This window comes from Alosa alosa, chromosome 5 (genome assembly GCF_017589495.1).
Source record: "Alosa alosa isolate M-15738 ecotype Scorff River chromosome 5, AALO_Geno_1.1, whole genome shotgun sequence".
Classification (NCBI taxonomy): Eukaryota; Metazoa; Chordata; class Actinopteri; order Clupeiformes; family Clupeidae; genus Alosa; species Alosa alosa.
The window spans coordinates 33,415,881-33,435,805 of NC_063193.1; the positions used below are offsets into that span (position 1 = coordinate 33,415,881).

The 19,925-nt window shown below is 32.5% G+C and overlaps 1 protein-coding gene across 1 annotated transcript in view; it reads left to right on the forward strand.

Moving 5' to 3' along the window:
• LOC125295305 (outer dense fiber protein 2-like) overlaps positions 1–15,905 on the forward strand; it is a 40,086-nt gene extending 24,181 nt beyond the window's left edge. Inside the window, 5 exon segments of the mRNA XM_048244570.1 lie at positions 2,135–2,235; positions 5,062–5,146; positions 5,148–5,222; positions 5,371–5,496; positions 15,732–15,905. Coding sequence (XP_048100527.1) covers positions 2,135–2,235; positions 5,062–5,146; positions 5,148–5,222; positions 5,371–5,496; positions 15,732–15,905 — 561 coding nt within the window.
• The last annotated feature ends 4,020 nt before the right edge of the window (positions 15,906–19,925 follow it).

Here is a 19,925-nt window from a genome sequence, read left to right on the forward strand (position 1 = left end):
TAAAATGTCACCAAATTTCTTGGCGTCCTCCGATGTGGTCTGAGTTACATGTACTAAATTTGGTTTTGATACATGAAAGTGTTGCTGAGATAAGGAAATCACTTCCTGTTTGGCTTAGCGCAAATTTTGATTGGCTGGGACAGGCCAAAGCTTCTGTCAATTGTTCCAGAAAGCAATGCACTCATCAGACATGGTCTGTAGATGGTCTCTGCCAATTTTGGTGAGGGACAGATGAAATTTGTGACCTGCCAAAAGTTTTGTGTTTTGATTAAATCCAATATGGCGGCGAATCAATTCGATGACATCACAAGTTGGCTTGGGTGACCTAAGGACCTTCAACAGTAGTACCAGACACCACTAATGGGTTTTAATTCTAAGCACAACTGCTGCTACAGGCCAAAAGGCATGTTTCTTAATTACAGCGCCCCCCTAGAGGTCAAAGGTCACCAGATTTCTTGAGCGTCCCCCTGATTGGGTCCTGAGTCCATGGACTAAGTTTAGTTATGATAGATGAATGGGTTGCTGAGATATGAGCTCACTTCCTGTTTGGCAGCAACCGCGCAAATTTGATTAGCTGTTTACGGGTCGAACGGTTTGAGTTCGAAGGCTAAAAGGAATAACTTTTTTGTGCGGCTTGGTCTGAAGAGCATATGTGTTAAGTTTGGTGACGATCGGACAAAATTTGTGACCTGTGAAGTTTTAGTTTCACTTTCACTAAAATCAATATGGCGGAAAATCCATCATGGCGGAAAATGACGTCATAGGGTGCGTTACTTTCGGCTTGGTCAAGGATTCCAACGATACCTGATTTTTGACAATCGGGTCAACAGGTCAGAAGTTACGTCGCGTGAGCGCAAGTCCAACTTTGGCCTGTTGGTGGCTAAAGCTCAAGGTGCCGTATAAAACTTGGTGAAATTAATCAATCTACTATCCCCAATCAGTGTGCCAAATTTCACAACTTTTTACCAGACGGTTCTATGGGCTGCCATAGACTTCAATGGCAGAGGAAAGATGTTAAATAATAATAATAAGAAATCATAGAAACACAATGGGTGCCTTCGCAGCTTCGCTGCTTGGCCCCCAATAAGAAAAGATAGAAACACAATGGGTGCCTTCGCTGCTTGGCCCCCAATAATGTCACACAAATTACATTTTCAACAGATTCAGCAGCCAATACCGATGTCTTCCGCCATGTTTGTTTACTTTTCACAGCTGTTTCAGATGTTGCCGCAAGGGATTATGGGTAGGAGGGAGGATGAAGCGTGCATCGATGCTGCCTCCAAAAATGACCGTTATTCGAGAAATCTAAGATATCTTAGAAGGCAGCGAAATTTCAGTTTCGAACCACACTTGCTGCCTCGCTCCCCAGTTAGATATCTTAAAAGGCTGCAGTTTTACCCATTTCGAACAGACCCAGTCTCTCTCTCTCTAACACACACACACACACACACTTACATGTCACACACATCAGGAGTGCAAAGCAGAAAAAAGCTCTGGGGGAGATCAGACTCAAGGTATTTTACACACACACACACTCTCTCTCTCTCTCTTTCTCTCACACCTATATGCACACACACTAATAGGTGATGTCAGAGCAGACCCTGGGGAGAGCCAAGATTAAAGGCATCAAACACACACGCACGTCACTGAGGTCACTCACAGTCTCACTGAAACACACACGTGGTCACACGTTGTCTGTGTGTGACACACACACCTGTGTGGACAGGTAGAACAGCATAGAGATGACAGTGCAGACCCTGGGGAGAGCTAAGATTCTCACACACACACACACACACACACGTGGTCACACGTTGTCTGTGTGTGACACACACACACCTGTGTACAGGTGGAGCAGCATAGAGATGACAGTGCAGACCACACACACGAGGTCACACGTTGTCTGTGTGTGACACACACACCTGTGTGGACAGGTAGAACAGCATAGAGATGACAGTGCAGACCCTGGGGAGAGCTAAGATTCTCGCACACACACACACACACACGTGGTCACACGTTGTCTGTGTGTGACACACACACACCTGTGTACAGGTGGAGCAGCATAGAGATGACAGTGCAGACCACACACACGTGGTCACACGTTGTCTGTGTGTGACACACACACCTGTGTGGACAGGTGGAGCAGCAGAGCGGCCGCATAGAGACGCTGCAGGAGAAGAACCTGCTGCTGCTGGAGGAGAACAAACACCTGAGGCGCTCTGTGGACACTATGGACAGGTCAGTCCGCACCACTGAACACACACGCACACACACAAGCTAGCACACGCTCTCACACACACACACACACACACACACGCACACACACACACAAGCTAGCACACGCTCACACACACACACACACACACACACACACACACACACACACACGCACACACACAAGCTAGCACACGCTCTCACACACACACACGCTAGGGGGGTAGGTAGTAAAGGCGATATGCTGCAAAAAAATAATTCAAAAGCATTTCATTATGCAAACTTTTCTTTCTTCTTTTGATACACAATTGTCTATCAACTTGCGTCACTTGCAAGTGTAAATCCTGTGTATCATGTTAATCCAAGAGCTAAGTGATAGCAATTATTTTCATAGACTAGGCCTATACAATGGATATGTGCTTGTTAAGGGACCTGTCACAAAGAGGATGCTTTGCCATCACGTGTGTGTGAGTAACGAGAGGGAGAGAAAGAGGTGCATCGCGTGATGGCAAAGTGTTAGGTTGAATAGTTTAACAAAACCGTTTAAAAATAGTTCTTAAGCTATTTAAGTATGCAATTTGTGTCTATGTGTAGGCTACAAGCTACACTTTTGAGAGCCTAAAGCTCAGGGCCTCTAATTTAGTTCAGGTCGGATTCATTTGGCCCCTGGGTGCATATTGTCTTTTCTGACAGTCCGTTAGCTATCGTGATAATTTAGGACTTGTCTGTACTATATCGCCCGTGGTGTCCGTTATTCACAATTAACTTAGCGGTGAGGAGGCAGAGAACTCCCAACACGCAGCACCCGAAGTTTGTAGGCTAACTAGTAAACAGCATCAGTAATGTGCATCAATCGGAATTAAGCTAAATGAAGGAAGTGGGTGCTTTTACTTATTGATCGGATCAAAGAGACAATAGCTTACAAAGTGGTGTTTTTGTAACTTCAGTGTAGATTGTGATTCATTGCAATTTCAGCAATCTAGGCTACCTTCCTTACCTCCGTAGGCTACAGCTGAAGCCCAGTCTGTCTCAGTGAGAATCCTAAACGTTGTTCGTGTTCATTTCCTTGATTCTGATTGGCTGCATTCGTATAACTAACAAATCAGACGGTAGTAAGTAGGGACAATGCTCTTGACCACAGAGTAGCAAATGCAGGGAGTGAGAGGACGCTTTAAAGACAAAGTAGCGTGTTTCGCTTCTTTATCCATTTCAATATCGGCTTATCGATTGGAAAAATGACCGATAACCAATTATTATAAAAATGCTAAATATCGGCCCTAATAATCGGCCAGGCCGATAATTGCTATTGAAGGTAAGGAAGGTAGCCTACATTGCTGAAGTTGCAATGAATCACAATCATCTACAGTGAAGTTACAAATTCACCACTTTGTAAGCTATTGTCTCTTTGATCCGGATCAATAAGTAAAGCACCCACTTCCTTCATTTAGCTTAATTTCGATTGATGCGTTACTGTTTTACTAGTTAGCCTACAAACTTCGGGTGCTGCGCGGTCGAGGAGTTCTCTGCCTCCGCCTCGTTAGTTAATTGTGAATAACGGACACCACGGCCGGACATAGTACAGAGACAAGTCCTAAATTATGCGATAGCAAATGTCAAAAGTCTAATTGCTCCTTTTTGAAACGGACTGTCAGAAAAGACAACATGCACCCAGGGCCAGCCGTAATTTAATCCGACCTGAACTAAATCAGCGTCTTGAGCTTTAGGCTCTCAAAAAGTGTAGCTTGTAGTCTACACATGGACACAAGTTGCATACTTAAATAGCCTAAGAACTATTTTAAAACTGTTTTGTTAAACTATTCAACCGTAACACTTGCCCTCACGCATGCACCTCTTCCTCTCCCTCTCTCGTGCACTCACACACACGATGGCAAAGCATCCTCTTGGTGACAGGTCCCTTTAACAAGCACTTATCCATTGTGTAGGCCTAGTCTATGAAAAATAATTGCTATCACTTAGCTCTTGGATTAACATGATACACAGGATTTACACTTGCAAGTACCGGTAATGCAAGTTGATACACAATTGTGTATCAAAAGAAGAAAGAAAAGTTTGCATAATTAAATGCTTTTGAATTAATTTTTTGCAGCATATCGCCTTTACTACCTACCCCCCCGTTTTGACAACTGACATATCGGTTTTACATATCGGTTATCGGCCTCCTGTTTTGGTAATAATTGATATCGGTATCGGCCCTGAAAAAACCATATCGGTCGATCCCTAATGGCAATAGCAATAGCACAAGCAGGATTCACACGCATTCGTGGCCGGTCTAGCTCAATTTGAGGGGGCGTCATATGGATGTCATTGCGAATGATTAAAATGCAGAGGTGCACAGTCAATAAAACAAAACAAAAAAATAACAGAAAGTAGCTGTGCCAGTCATTTTGAAAAGTTTTTGTTTGGATCAAAGTAGCTGCACCAATCGTAAGTTGTTCAGGTTCACCGTTGGGTCATTACTTATGATTAAATAGCCTTATATCACTTATATTGGAGCTCCCTCGATAAAATCACTTTGTATTACTTTCGCACATGCTTATCGTGGTGTTTGACCACTGGATTAGCCTACCTGCTTTCTAGAAAAACACAAGCGAAGGAATTGTAAGCAGTGGGCCATGAAGATGCTTGCTTTAGATTCAGGATACAGACAGTTGTATAATCTATGTTTTAGCCACTTTCTAACAACTACTTTGAATTAGCGAAGCGATGACTCGTGGTTTTAATGTCTTTCGCATGGTGATGCATAAGTACCAGCAAACAGTTTTCCTTCATGTATGATGGTAATATAAAGAGTGTGTGTGTTCATGTGTGCGTGTGTGTGTGTGCTGACAGGCGCCTGCAGGAGGCCAACAGGCAGAGTGGGGAGCTGCTGGAGACGCTGTCCAAGCGTGACGAGAGGGTGAGGAGCTCACAGCAGGAATCTGGAGGAGAAGAGAATGGGAAGACGAGCTCCTCTGCAGGCTGGAGGAGAAGCGGGGGAGAGCACAGACAGGGTGAGATCGCAGCGCCACATACTGTACACCACACACACATACTGTACACACACACATACCAGCAGCGCACGCCTTTACACCGCGCATGCTAACGATCTGTCTATTGTGCTGTCCGTCCATCATTCTGTTGGTGTGTGGTGATGAGCAGGTTGAGCAGAGCCTGGACCGTGCGTTGACCAAAGAGCGGACGGTGCAGGCCAAAGCCCTGGACCTGGAGACCCAGCTGAACGTGGCCAAGTCTGAGATGAACCAGCTACGCCGCTGCAAGGACGAGGTGACTGAACTCAACACAACACAACCACAATACAACCACAACGCAACCAAAATACAACCACAACACAACACAACCTCACCACAACCACAACACAACCTCACCACAGCCACAACACAACCTCACCACAACCACAACACAACCTCACCACAACCACAACACAGCCACATCCACCTAACCCTTCCTTCCTTCACCTAACCTCATCCATCCTGGCTGAATGAATGAATGGTCCTTGATCCACCACTTCCTTCCCTTTTCTATCCACCTCCTTCCATCTTTCTGTTTGTTCCATTTCATTTCTTCTTTCACTCCTCCTCTTCTTCCTCCTTCCTCCTTCCTCCTCCTTCCTTCCTCCTCCTCCTCCTCCTCTCCTTCCTCCTTTCCTCCTCCTCCTCCTTCTCCTTTCCTCCTCTCCTCCTTTCCTCCTCCTCCTCCTCCTCCCTCCTCCTCCCTCTCCTCCACCTCCTCCCTCCCTCCACCTCTCCTCACCTCCTCTCCTCCTCTCCTCCTCCTCCTCCTTCTCCTCCTCTTCCGGCAATAAATAAATAATGTTTAATGGGCAATGTGTATAAATAAATAAAAATAAATAAAAATAGATTAATAAATAATAAATATTAATGTTATGTAAAATATTAAATAAATAAATAATGCATCATTTGTAATAAATGTCATCATTTGTAAAATAAATAAATATTAAATAAATGTAAAATAATAATAATATATTAATATATAAATAAATAAATATTAAATATTTTATGTGTAAATAAATAATAATAAATAAATAAAATAAATTTTATGTAAAATAATAAAAATAAATTAAAAATAATAAATATGTAAAATATTAAAATAAATAAATAATAATAAACAATGGCATAATAATAAATAATATTAAATAAATAAATAATAAAAATAAATAATAAATAATGTGTTTGTCATTTAAAATAAATAAATAATAAAATATTTTATTAGACAAGCAAATAAAATGTAAAGTAAAATAAATAATAAATTAATAAATATGTATGTAAATGTTTAATAATAAAGTAAATGTAAAATAAATAAATGAAATATGTTTTGTAATAAATATGCATCATTTTGTCATCATGGCATGTAAATATGTCATCATGTAAATGTGTAAATAATTGTAATAAATGTCGTAAGCCAAAATAATGTCATGAGTACTTATTAATAATGTCATGTTTGTAAAAATAAAATAAATAATAAGTAAATATTATTAGTAAGTAAATGTATTAATGTTGTGTAAATGTAAAATATTAAAAATAAATGACATAGTATGTAAATAATAAATGTTGTGTAAATAAAATAATAAATAAATAAATAAATAAATAATAAAATAAATAAAATATGTATCATGTCATGTAAATGTGCTAATGTGTGTGTGTGTGCATTAATGTGTGGGCAAGTAAATAATATTAAATGTTTAAATAGTAAATAAAATAAATAAGTAAAATAATAAAATAGGTGTAAATAATAATAATAAATATTGTGTGTAAGTAAATAATAAATAAATAAATGGTATTAATAAATGTGCATCATTTTAATAAAAATAATGTAAATATTAATATTAAATGTAATGTAAATAATAATAAATAATGTGTTAATAATAATGTAAATAAATAATAAAATAAATAAATAAAAATAAGTGTAAATAAATGTTTGTAAATAATAAATATTAAATGTAAATATTGTAATAAATATTAAATGTTTTAATAGGCAAGTAAATAAAAAATAAATAAATAAAAATAAATATGTCATGTGTGTGTGTAAATGTTTTGTGTAAGTAAATAATGTCATCATCATCATCATTTGTAATGTGTCGTAAAATGAACATTAAAATAATGTGTGTAAGTAATGTGTGTAAATAGTAAGTAAAGTTGTAAATAAATGTCATCAATAAAATAAATAATAAATAAACCGTCATGTCATCATCATCATCATCATCATCATCATGGAGTGTAAATAATGCCATCATCATCATCGTACAATGTAAATGTCATCGTTGTCATCATAATAAATAAAATATTAATGTTTTGTAATAAAATATGTTTCCAATAGGCAGATAAAAATATGCATCGTAAATGCATCATCATCGTGTAAATAATAAATAAATGTGATAATAAATAAAATAAATAAATAAATAAATGGTACAATAGTAAATGTTATCATCGTAGCATGTCATCATGTAAATGTTGTCGCGTAAATAAATAATGCATGTCATGCATCATTTAATAATAATGTTTTGTCATCATAATAATAAATAAATAAATGGCTATGTCATAAATAAATAATGTCATCATTTGTCATCATGGCGGCAGATTATGGATATGTCATCCGGGTGAACATTGCCCGTATCGATATGTAAACCAAATGTCGTATGTCGAACTGTCGGCAAATAAATAATAAATATCATCATCATCATCGTCATAAATGTCATCATGTAAATGTTGTAATACCGTATAAATGCATGGCACAATGTGGCTCATGTATGAATAGCTGCATGTAAATAATAAAATGTTAATAAATCATAAACCATCGTATAGTGTCGCCGGATGTTTATGTCATCGGGGTGGGAACATATGTCGGTATGTAAACCATGTCATAATAAATGGTGCAATAAAAGCAATAAATATAAATAAATGTCATCATCATCGTCGTAGTAATATAAATAAATATGTCATCATCATCATCGTACAATATATGCTCTCCATCATTTGCAATAAAATAAATGTATAGTAAATGTTTGCATGTAAATGTCATCATCATCTTTAATAATAAATAATAAATAATAAATATCATGTCATCAAAATAATAAATAATGTAAATATCATGTTTATTAAATGGTGTAAATAATAATCAATAATATGTTTAATGAGCAATGTGTCTCATCAATGTCATCATCATCATGTAAAATGTTTAATATTTTATGTAAATAATGCATCATGTCATCATCATCATCATTTATGTAATAAATATGCATCGTGTAAAATAATGGCATGTAATATATGTGTCGTAATGCCATCATGTCGCGTCGTAATAAATATTTGATAATGGGCAAGTAAATATTAAAATAAATAAATAAATAAATAATGAGTGTAAATAATAAATAATGTTTTTGAACTTGTCCAATAAATAATAAAAAGAAATAGCCAAATAAATGTCATCGTTTATGTATTAAATGTCATCATTTGTAAATAATAAGCATGTAAATAAATGTTTTATGTGTCATGTTTTAATAAATAATAAATGTAAATGTGTGTGACATGAACATATGTGTTTTAAATAAAATAAATGTAAAATGAACATTAATAATAAATGTCATCATTTTTAGTAAAAATAATAAATATTAATGTTTTTATTAATAATAATAAATAAATATTAAAAGTAAATAAATGCATCATTGTGTAATGTAAAATGTTTTTAGTAAATAAATAAAATAATAGTAAATGTTTAGTAATAAATATTAAATGCATGTAAAATAAATAAATAATAAATGGCGTAATGTGTGTTGTGTAATAGTAAATATTAAATAAGTAAATGTGTCAATAAGTAATGTTTGTGTATTAAATGTGTTTTGTGTCATGTCATGTGTAAATAAAATAAATAAATAAATAATAAAATCATCGTCATCTGGAATTTTATGTGTCATGATTAAAATGCGTTTAATAAAATAAATAAATGTCATAAAATGTTTTATGTCATGTCATCATTTAATAAACCGTCATCATCATCATCTGTGTAATAGATGTCATGTGTTGTATTAATAATATGTTGTCATCATGCGTCATGTATGTAATGTCATAATAATATTTATGTCATCATATGCATAAATAAATATCATTATGTTATGCATCATCGCGCTCTCGTTATCATGTCATCGTAATAAATGTCATCATTGTCATCATCGCGCCATCGACAGATGTAGTTGAGCATGGCCATCGTTGGACGACGCTCTCGGTATATAAACCATGTCATGTCATGTTTTATCGGCAAAATATGTCATCATCATCGCTCATAGTGTCATAATAAACATGCCAATATTATCTAATATCATCGTCATAAATAATAAAATATTTAATAATATCATCATGTATCGTAGTAAATATTTATGTATTTAATAAAAATATCAGCATGTCATCATCATAAATAAATAATGTCATCATGTCATCATTTATCATCATCGCGCTTAAATAAACAGATGTGGGTCTGTGTAAATACGTTGTGAATATTGTATATCGGTATCTCCTTAATAAACAATATGTAATGATGGCGTAATAATACGGTAGTAATCATAATAAAATGATGTGTAAATAATAAATAATAAAAATATCATCATCATTTAATAATAATAATGCATCATTGTCATCATCATGAACATGCATGTTTTATGTGTAGTAATGCATATAATAATAAATGTATAAATATTATGTAAATAATAAAATAATATTTTAATGTTTAATAATAAATAATAATAAATAAATAATAAATAATAAAATAAACATGTTTTGTAAATAATAAATAAATATTAAATAAATAAATAAAATGTTTAATAGTAAAATATGCATGTTTTATGCATCATAATGTTAAATGTAAATAATGTCATGTCATCGTAAATAAGCATCATAATAATGTTTATTGGGCTTAAATAATGTGCATAAATAAATATAATAAAGCATCGTGTAAATAATAAAATATGTTTGAACATAATAATAAATAATGTAAATGGTATGTGCATAGAACAAAAGTATGGCATGTAAATAAATGTAAAATAATAAATGTGTTTATGTAAATAATAAATATTTTTAATAATGAAACAAATAATAAAATAATGTGTGTTTGTGTTTATGTAAATATGTTTAAATGTCATCATCGTCATGTTTGTTGTAATGTGCATCGTGCAATAAATCATGTGTCAATAAATAAATGTATGTAAATATGTCATCAAATAATGTCATCAGCATCATGTAAATGTTCATGTAAATAAATAATAAAAATATGCATGTAAATATCATCATGTTTAATAATAAATGTCATCATGTTTAATGTGTATATTAATAAAATAATGTGCATCATTTATGTAAAAATGTCATCATTTATGCATCATAAAGCATCATTTTGTAAAATAAATATTTTAATAATAAATGTTGTAATATGTCATGTAAATAAATAATATGTTTTTATGTTTATGTTTATGTAAATAAATAAGCATAAAATAAATGTCATGCATAATAAATAATAAAACATGTAAATGTCATCATCATAAAGTGTAAATGTAAATATGTCATGTTATGTCATATGCATCATGTCATCATCATCATGTTTATGTAATAATGTCATCGTGTATGCATGTCATGCATGTAATAAATGTCATTATATGTGTTTTGTGTATTAAATAAATAAATAATAATAAATATTTAATGTTTGTAATAATATGCATGTCATCATCATCATCTCATTTAATATGTCATGTCATCATTTTGTAAATGTCATGTCATGCATGTCAATAATAAATAATGCATCATGTCATCATCATCATAATAAATGTTGTAAAATATAATAAAATAATAAGCATGTAAGTAAATAATAATATTAAATAAATAATGCATCATCATCATCATTTATATGTAAATAATAAAATGTTTAATAAATCATGTCATGTGTAAATGTTTAATAATAAATGTTTTGTAATAATATGCATATTAAATAATAATGTTTTATGTTTTATGTTTTATTAGTAAATAAATAATGGTGTGTGTAAATAAATAATAATGTAAATGTTTTGTAATAATAAATAAATGGCATGGTCATAAATAGTAATAAATATTTTTGTAATAATAATAAATGCATAATAAAAATAAATAATGCATCATTTGTATGTAAATATTAAAATATTTTTGTAAAATAAATAATAATGTTTTGTAAATAATAATAATAAATGTAAATGTTTATTATTAAATATAAATAATGTCATGTTTTGTGTTTGTCAATATGTAAAATGTATTAAAATGTGTGTCATTTAATGTGTAATATGTCATTTTATTAAAATATTAAATAATAAATAAATGGTGTGTAAATAGTAAATAAATGTAAATAAAATAAATAAAATAAGCATTAATAATAAATGTTTTGTAAATAATAAAAATAAGCATGTAATAATGTGTAAATAATAAATGTATAAAATAAATAAATAAAATAGGTACATGTAAATATTTATTCATTTATAATAAAAATAAAATAATGTTTTAATAATGCATATTATGTAAATGTGTAATGTTTATGTTTAATGTTGTAATAAATAAATAATAGTGTAAATATTAAATAATAATAATAAATGTTATGTAAATAATAAAGTAAATAAAAGAAAATAATTATTAAATAATAAATGTAAATGTAAATGTAAATGTTTATTAATATGTAAATAAAACAAGCATAATTAATAAATAAGTAATGTAAATGTAAAACATGTAATGTGTGTGTAAAATAAATAAATAAATGGGTAATAATAATAAATAATAAAATAGAACAATAATAAATAAATAAATGTTTATTAATGTAGCAGGTAAAATAATATTAATAAATAAAATAATGTTTTATTAATGTGGTAGTAAAGTAATATTAAAACTAATGTAAATGTAAATAATGTAATAATAAAAAATAGTAAATAAATAAATGGCGTAAATATTAAATGGGCAAGTAAATGTAAAAATAAATAAATATAAAAATAATAATGGTGTAATAATGTGTTTTGTTTATGTAAATAAATAATGTAAAATAGTAAATAAATTTTATGTAATAAATAATAAAAATGTTTAAAAATAAATAAGCATAATAAATAATTTTAATGTGTAAATGTTTTGTGTTTTTAATATTAAATAATAATAAATAAATTAAATATGCATCATCATCATTATATGTATCATAAATATTTTAATATGTCATATATGTCATAAATAAATAAATAAAGCAATAATATGTTATGAAGCAAATAAATAATAAAATAAGTAAATAAAATATGTTTATCAGGTATATGTAAATAAATATGTTTTATGACATGTCATGTAATATGTCATCATTTATGTAATAAACATGTCATTTAATAAAATAATAGCATGTAAATAAATAATATATGTTTTAATAATATGTCATTTGTAAAATAATGTTTTATGTCATCATCATTAAATAATAATCATGTAAATAATATCATTTTATGTCATGTCATCATTTGTAAAATAATGGCATGTAAACCATATATGTTTTATGTCATGTCATGTAAATAAATGTTTGTAAATGTCATGTAAACCAATAATAAATATGTTTTTAATATTAAATATTAAATAAATAATGTCATGTCATCATCATTTGTAAGTCATCTTTGTCATGTCATCATTTAATGGCTCATCGCGTGGCAAATAAAACAGGTGTGGATGTTTATATGCATCCCGGTTGGTGACAGCAGCCTCGGGCCGAAATAATAATAATAAACCGTAAATAAAATAGTAAATAAAATAATAAAATATTAAATAAAATAAATGTTTATTAATAATAATAATAATAAAATAAATAAATAAAATAGAACATGTAAATAATGTCATTTGTAAAATAAATATGCATGTTTAATAAAAATAATAAGCATGTGCATGTGTTTATGTAAATAATAATAATATATGTTTTAATGTCATGTAAAATAAATATGGTCATGTAAATAATGTCATCATTTTGTACATAATAAGCATTAAATGTTTTATGTAAATAATAAATTTGTAATAAAATGTTTTAATAAATAAATGTATTTATGTAATAATATTAAATAGGCATCCATAAAAGCATAAATATGTTTTATGTGTAAATAAATATGTTTTATGTGTAATAAATAAATATTAAATAATATGCATGTAAATGTTAAGTAATGTCATGTCATGTAAAATAGTGTAAAATGAGCTGTAATAAATAAATAAATAAATAGGTTTTATGTGTAAATAATAAAATAATTTGTAAAATATGTAAATGCATGTTTTATGTAAATAATATTAAGTAATAATGAAATGTTTATGTAAATGTGTTGTGTAAATAAAAGTAATGTAAATATTTTGTGTCGTAAATATTAATAAAATAAAATATGCATGTAAATGTTTGTGTGTAAGTCATGTCATCGTTTAATATCCATGTAAATGTTTATGTCATGTAAATAATGTCGTAAATAAATATTAATGTCATTGTAATAAAATATGCATCATTTTGTAAATAATGGCATGTAAATAAATGTTTGTGTAAATAATAAATCATTTCATCATAAATCATGTTTTAATATTAAATGTCATCATATTTGTCATCATCATCATTTTAATAATAATAAATATGTGTTTATCTAATATAAATAAGCATATTAAAAAATAATGACATAATAATAATAAATAATGTTTGTAATAAATAAAATAATAATAATAAATATGTAAATAATAATAAAATGGTGCAATAAAAATAAATGTAATAATGTTTTAATAATAAATAATAAATAAATATTGTGTAAATAGGCAAAATAAATATTAAATAAATAAAATAAAAATAAATAATGGAATGTTTTAGTAATAAATAATAGTAATAAAATGCATTTTATGTGTTTAATGCATAAGCATAAAAATGTTTGTAAATAATAATGTCGTAAATGTTTAAAATAAAATAAATAAATAAATTTAATATAATGTGTAAATAATGTAAATAATAAAATGGCTGTAATAGTAAATAATAAATAGTAAATAATAGTAAATATTAATGTTTATGTAAATAAATGTCATGTCATGTAATGTTGTAATAAATAAATAAATAATAAAATGTCATCATCATCATAAAGTGTAAATAATAAATGTTATAATATAATAAAATAAATAATAAAAATCATCATCATTTTATGTAAATAATAAATAAATTTTAATAATAATAATGTCATCATTGTCATCATAATAAATGTTTTAATAATATGTCAAATAAATGTTTTGTCGTAATGTCATTTTAATGTAATAAAAATAAATAAATAAATAAATAATTTTTTATGTCATGTAAATAAATAAATAAAATAAATTTTAATATTAAATAATAAATAAATTTGTAAAAATAAATGGCATGTGGCTTATGTAAATAATAATAAATAATAAATGATTTTAATAATAATAAACAGTAAATAATAAAATAATGAAAATAAAATAATAGCGTAAATAATAAATAAATAATAATGTTTATTAATGTAAATGAATAATAAATGTTTGTAATAAATAAATCATGTTTAAGTAAATAAATAAATAAATGTCATCATTTATGTAAATGTGTCAAATGTCATTTTGTCATAAATATTAAATAAATAATGTGTTTTGTAATAAATAATAAATAAATGTTTTAATATTAATGTAAATAAATAATAAATGTTTTGTAATAAGTAATGTAAACCAATGAGTGCAATAAAAATATGTAAATAGTAAACTCTCCTCTCCCTCCTTCTCCCTCCTCACCTTTTTCCCTCCTTTCATCTCTCGTCTTCTCTCCTCCAAATGGCTTTCTTCTACTCTCAACCTCTCTCTACTCCTTTCCTCTCCTCCTATTCTCTCGTGTGTTTTCTTCCCCTCTCCTCCTCTTCCCCTCTCCTCCTCTTCTCCTGTCCTCCTCTTCTCCTCTCCTCCTCTTCTCCTGTCCTCCTCTTCTCCTCCCTCCTCTTCTCCTCTCCTCCTTCCTGTCCTCCTCTTCTCCTCTCCTCCTCTTCCTGTCCTCCTCTTCTCCTGTCCTCCTCTTCTCCTCTCCTCCTCTTCTCCTGTCCTCCTCTTCTCCTCTCCTCCTCTTCTCCTCTCCTCCTTCCTGTCCTCCTCTTCTCCTGTCCTCCTCTTCTCCTCTCCTCCTCTTCCTGTCCTCCTCTTCTCCTGTCCTCCTCTCCTCCTCTCCTCTCCTCTGCGTCCTCGTCCTCTCCTCCCCTCACCTCTCCTCCTCCCCTATCCTCTCCTCCCGATCCTTACCTCCTCTCCTCCTCCCCTCCCCTCTCCTCCTCCCCTATCCTCTCCTCCCGATCCTCTCCTCCCGATCCTTACCTCCTCTCCTCCTCCTCCTCCCCTCTCCTCCTCCCCTATCCTCTCCTCCCGATCCTTACCTCCTCTCCTCCTCCCTACCTCTCCTACTCCCCTTTCCTCTCCTCCTCCCCTATCCTCTCCTCCTCCTCTCCACTCGTCCTCCATTCCTTCTCTCAGATGGAGCGTCGTATGCAGGGCCGCCTGGAGGAGCTGAAGAAGAAGCTGGAGGAGTCGGACAGCACCAACCGCAGCCTGCAGAGCTACGTCCACTACCTCAAGGCCTCCTACACCAACGTGTTCGGAGACTCCCCCTGGACCAACCACCGCACTTTATGTGACCGATCACGATGACCCGGGTGACATGAACATTACAGCTCAGATTATGGACTCCAGGACCTCTTATTACTGTTTTTATTAAAAGCTGATTGAAATGAAGCCTGTATGTCTAAACGGGTTTTCTGAAGTTGAAATGATTTATGAAGTACGCGTGAGACTGGTAGTATGTATGATTTTATCATGCTGTGGTGCTATGCGTCCATCTGATCCTCTACCAATAACAGCTGGCCGGACCTGGTATTGATCCTCTGGATCTGGATTAGGATTGAGATTTGGATCTGGGCTACTAATGCCCATTAAAGTCAGATTATGTCTGGCCCGTCCCCCAGGAGGGAGGTGTTATGACTGATTTAAGTTATCAATTGTCTGTCACGTGGAAATGTACTAGTTTGTTATAAATTACATGTATCCTGAAAAGAAACAGACTGACAAACTACTCTGTTGGTAAAGAAATTAAGTAAAGGAACTGTCCACCTCTGGTCACATGACAGCAAGCAACCGATCACAGGACTCTTCGTCGTTTCCCTAACGTCAGGAGAAAAGCCGTTTTGGGATACAGCTCCTTAGAGAAAAATGCGATAACAAAAGTGGGGAAAACAGCTAGGAAATTATTGTAGTTACAAAATGGTCCTTTCATCTGCCATTCTTTTTGCCATTCGCTTCACATGTTTTCATATTAGGCCAGCGGCATTCTCAAACTATGGACCCTTGAATAGTTATTTTTCCTCGTCCATTAAGTTATCCCCTTCACACTGGCGTGATGCGGTCTGAGGTCAGGAAATGAAACTCTTCCAGTCGTTTCTACTGTCCCAATGTGAAGGCTAACGGTAAGGTTACTTATTAACTCGGCTGTTGTTCAATGAATTTGCTACCAAGTCATTTAGTCATAATGTGAGGCAGGGCTCTACACTAACATTTTTTTCCAGGAGCACTTGTGCGCCCAAGTTAAAATGTAGGAGCACGAACAAAAGATTTGGGCGCACAGTCAGTTCTGTATTTAACTTACACATAATCTAACATTATACTGCAGCTAACAGTTAAACATGCCAGTGCACCAATTATGAATATTAAGAATGACGACAACATTTAGGATACAGGAAAGAGGATTTTTTAAAGATCAGTGCCTACTTTATTTTCAGTCTGTTCTATTTCCCTACATTTTGTTAATGTAAAATAATATAATACATTGCCATATTTGCATTTAGCCTGTATATCAAGTATCCTGCCAAATGTAGGCTAATTTATTTATTTTAGAATCCATCTGTAGCTAATCCAAATATGCCCATGGTGACTGCTATCTGACTGCATACTGCCTAATACTACTACTAAAACAGTCCATTTTTTCTCTTCCACAAAATCCAACATAGGCTAATCAAGGATATTTGTTTTATACTTTCAGTTTTTATTTGAAATATCTGCATTGATGGGGGGCAGTAGGCAACGTTAGGCCTACTTTCGTTTTGCACCCTTACATACTTTCGGTGTAAACAAACAAGCATGCGTGGAAGCCTGGAGTTGTCAGTAGCGTTCTACCTTTGAATAAAATGTGAGTATTACGGGACAACGATGGTGATACAATCCTGCTTTTCAATTAGTTGACATGGTGTTTGACATGAAATTATAAGCAGGTGAGTTTTACGTAATAAGCAATTTGTTTCTTTGGGTCTGGGTAATTCATGTGACCAATTATGTTATAGGCTACTACCGTTTTTCTAAAACTCAAACCAGTACAACAACGTTTCTATCTCCAAAATAGCGCATTTCTGTAGTGTACTACGTAGTGCAATACAGCTTTGTCCAAAGTAGCCTATACTGTATTTTCCTGCATAAGAACTAATACTCCTCCAACTTTCTACAGTGTTGACACTTGAAGTTGTGGATAGTTTAGTAGCCTATTTGAATAAATACCCACACCAGTGTTACACTTGTCTCACCTATATACAATATATGTCTATGAATTGCAGTAGTGATACAATGAGAAAGGAAGTGTTGTTTAGCAGTGTTGGGAGTAATGCATTAAAAAAGTAATGTAATTACAGTAATGCGTTGCTTTTTGCTGTAATGCAGTAATGTAAGACATTACCAATACAATTTCAGTAATATTTTACTCGGTACAATTCTCAGTAACTGAAGTTACTTTGCTTTTTAATCCAAAATTGAGAAATGCTCAATTGACACCAGAGAAGATTATCCAAGAATTAAAAAAAGTAATCTATGCTGGTCCTGGACTTGCCTTGTTTAGATGACTGTAGAAAGGGGATTTGAGTTATCTCTGCCATTCATGCAACAGATCTAACATGGTTAGGCTACACTTCTCATTTCAAGCAGTGAGAATAACTAAAATGTTGCTTTTACAGACAAAGATCGTAGCCATTATTCTCAAATTATTTGCATTAAGTCTACACCACTGTAAGTGGAAGGAAAGGCAACCAGCAATGATGAGAACCATTTAAAATCAACATACAATTTCACTATGGCTATATTTTACTATATTAAGTTGTGGGTGACCTTTGACCTTTGGGACCGACATTGTCCCATGAGCCATAACTGCAACCATTATATTGTTCTTTTGTTAGCCTTAAGCCTAGCTCAGTCATTATGCCATACCACATCACCTCCTGCAGTGTAATGAGCTGCACACAACACATGAAGAACACATGAAGATCTATTGAGAACACCAAATCCATATTTTCTGTTATTTTGGTGAAAGTAATGTAAACGTAGTGTAATGCCTTACAATTAAAAGACAGTAATATTGTAATGTAACAAATTACTGACAGTAACAAGTAATAAATAATGCATTACGCTTTTGAAGTAACTTGCCCAATGCTGTTGTTTAGGGATGGTCATGTAATGTTTTCTTGACGTATCTTTATGTCTTTTTTTTCTCCCCTCTAATTATGTTTTCACAGATCCTTGCTCCTGATATCCTGATGTATGGGATGCACTTCATTATATGACTCCAACAGAACACTCACTGAAAGGAGAATGGTGTCAAACTACAAGACAGCCAGCATGTAAACAAGGCTTTGTTTGTCCTTGTTTGGCTACTCATTTGTTTACTTCCTGAAGAGGCTGAAGCATGCTGGCCTTGACACCTCAGTCCTTGCTTCCATTAACAGGTGTGTTACGGAGCGCATCCTCACATCATGATCTACTGCAGTGGTGGAAACAGAGGACAATTGGCAGGTATTTTACATCACTTTTACTGCCATTTTGCTATGGTAGATATGGTTGTTGCTGTGCTAAATATAGGCCCATATTGTTTGACCACCTACACCATATATTTTCTGAAAGCCTATAGCCTCTAGATGTCAATTAATATCAATTAAGACATGTCCCACTTTCCTACTTACTCTGGCATATCATAAGGCATACATAGGCCCATATTGTAGACCGAGAAACAAATTGTTCAGCTGATACATTTTAGCCTACACTATTAAGGGACGGCTGATTCAACCACCTAAACCAATCCATTAACATTAATTAGGCCGTGTTCCACCTCCTGAAATACTTTGGCGCACTATATTAAAGGCATAGGTCTGTGTTGTATAGGTGAATTTTAGTCATCAGTATGTTTTAACATGTCTTTCTATGTACACTTTTATTTATAATTTCCAGGTTGTCAGCTGTTGTCAGGCTCATCACCAAAGCAGAAAGACATAGTGAGACCAGACATGCCAGGAAGGAGCAAGGCAAAGCCCAGGAATTTTTCTGCAGCTGTTCCCGCCAGCTATAGAAGGACTGCTCCTGAGAATAGATGGGTGTCTACATTGTTTTGCAAAATGGGTCTTCTACACATGATGCTTGTCAAGCACTGCTCATTGACTGGCCAGGGGTCCTCTGTATTGTGGCCACTGGTCAAAGGCGCCTCATGACTGTCTCAGAGTCCTCTACATCATTCCGGTGACGGGACTTCTGGCCTAGTCTGACAGGATGGGTCTTGTGTTACTGTGACCAGACAGCTCAACAATGCATCATTCTCATCCATGCCCTCATCGCCTCAAGACTAGAGTACTACAACAGCATTCTCTA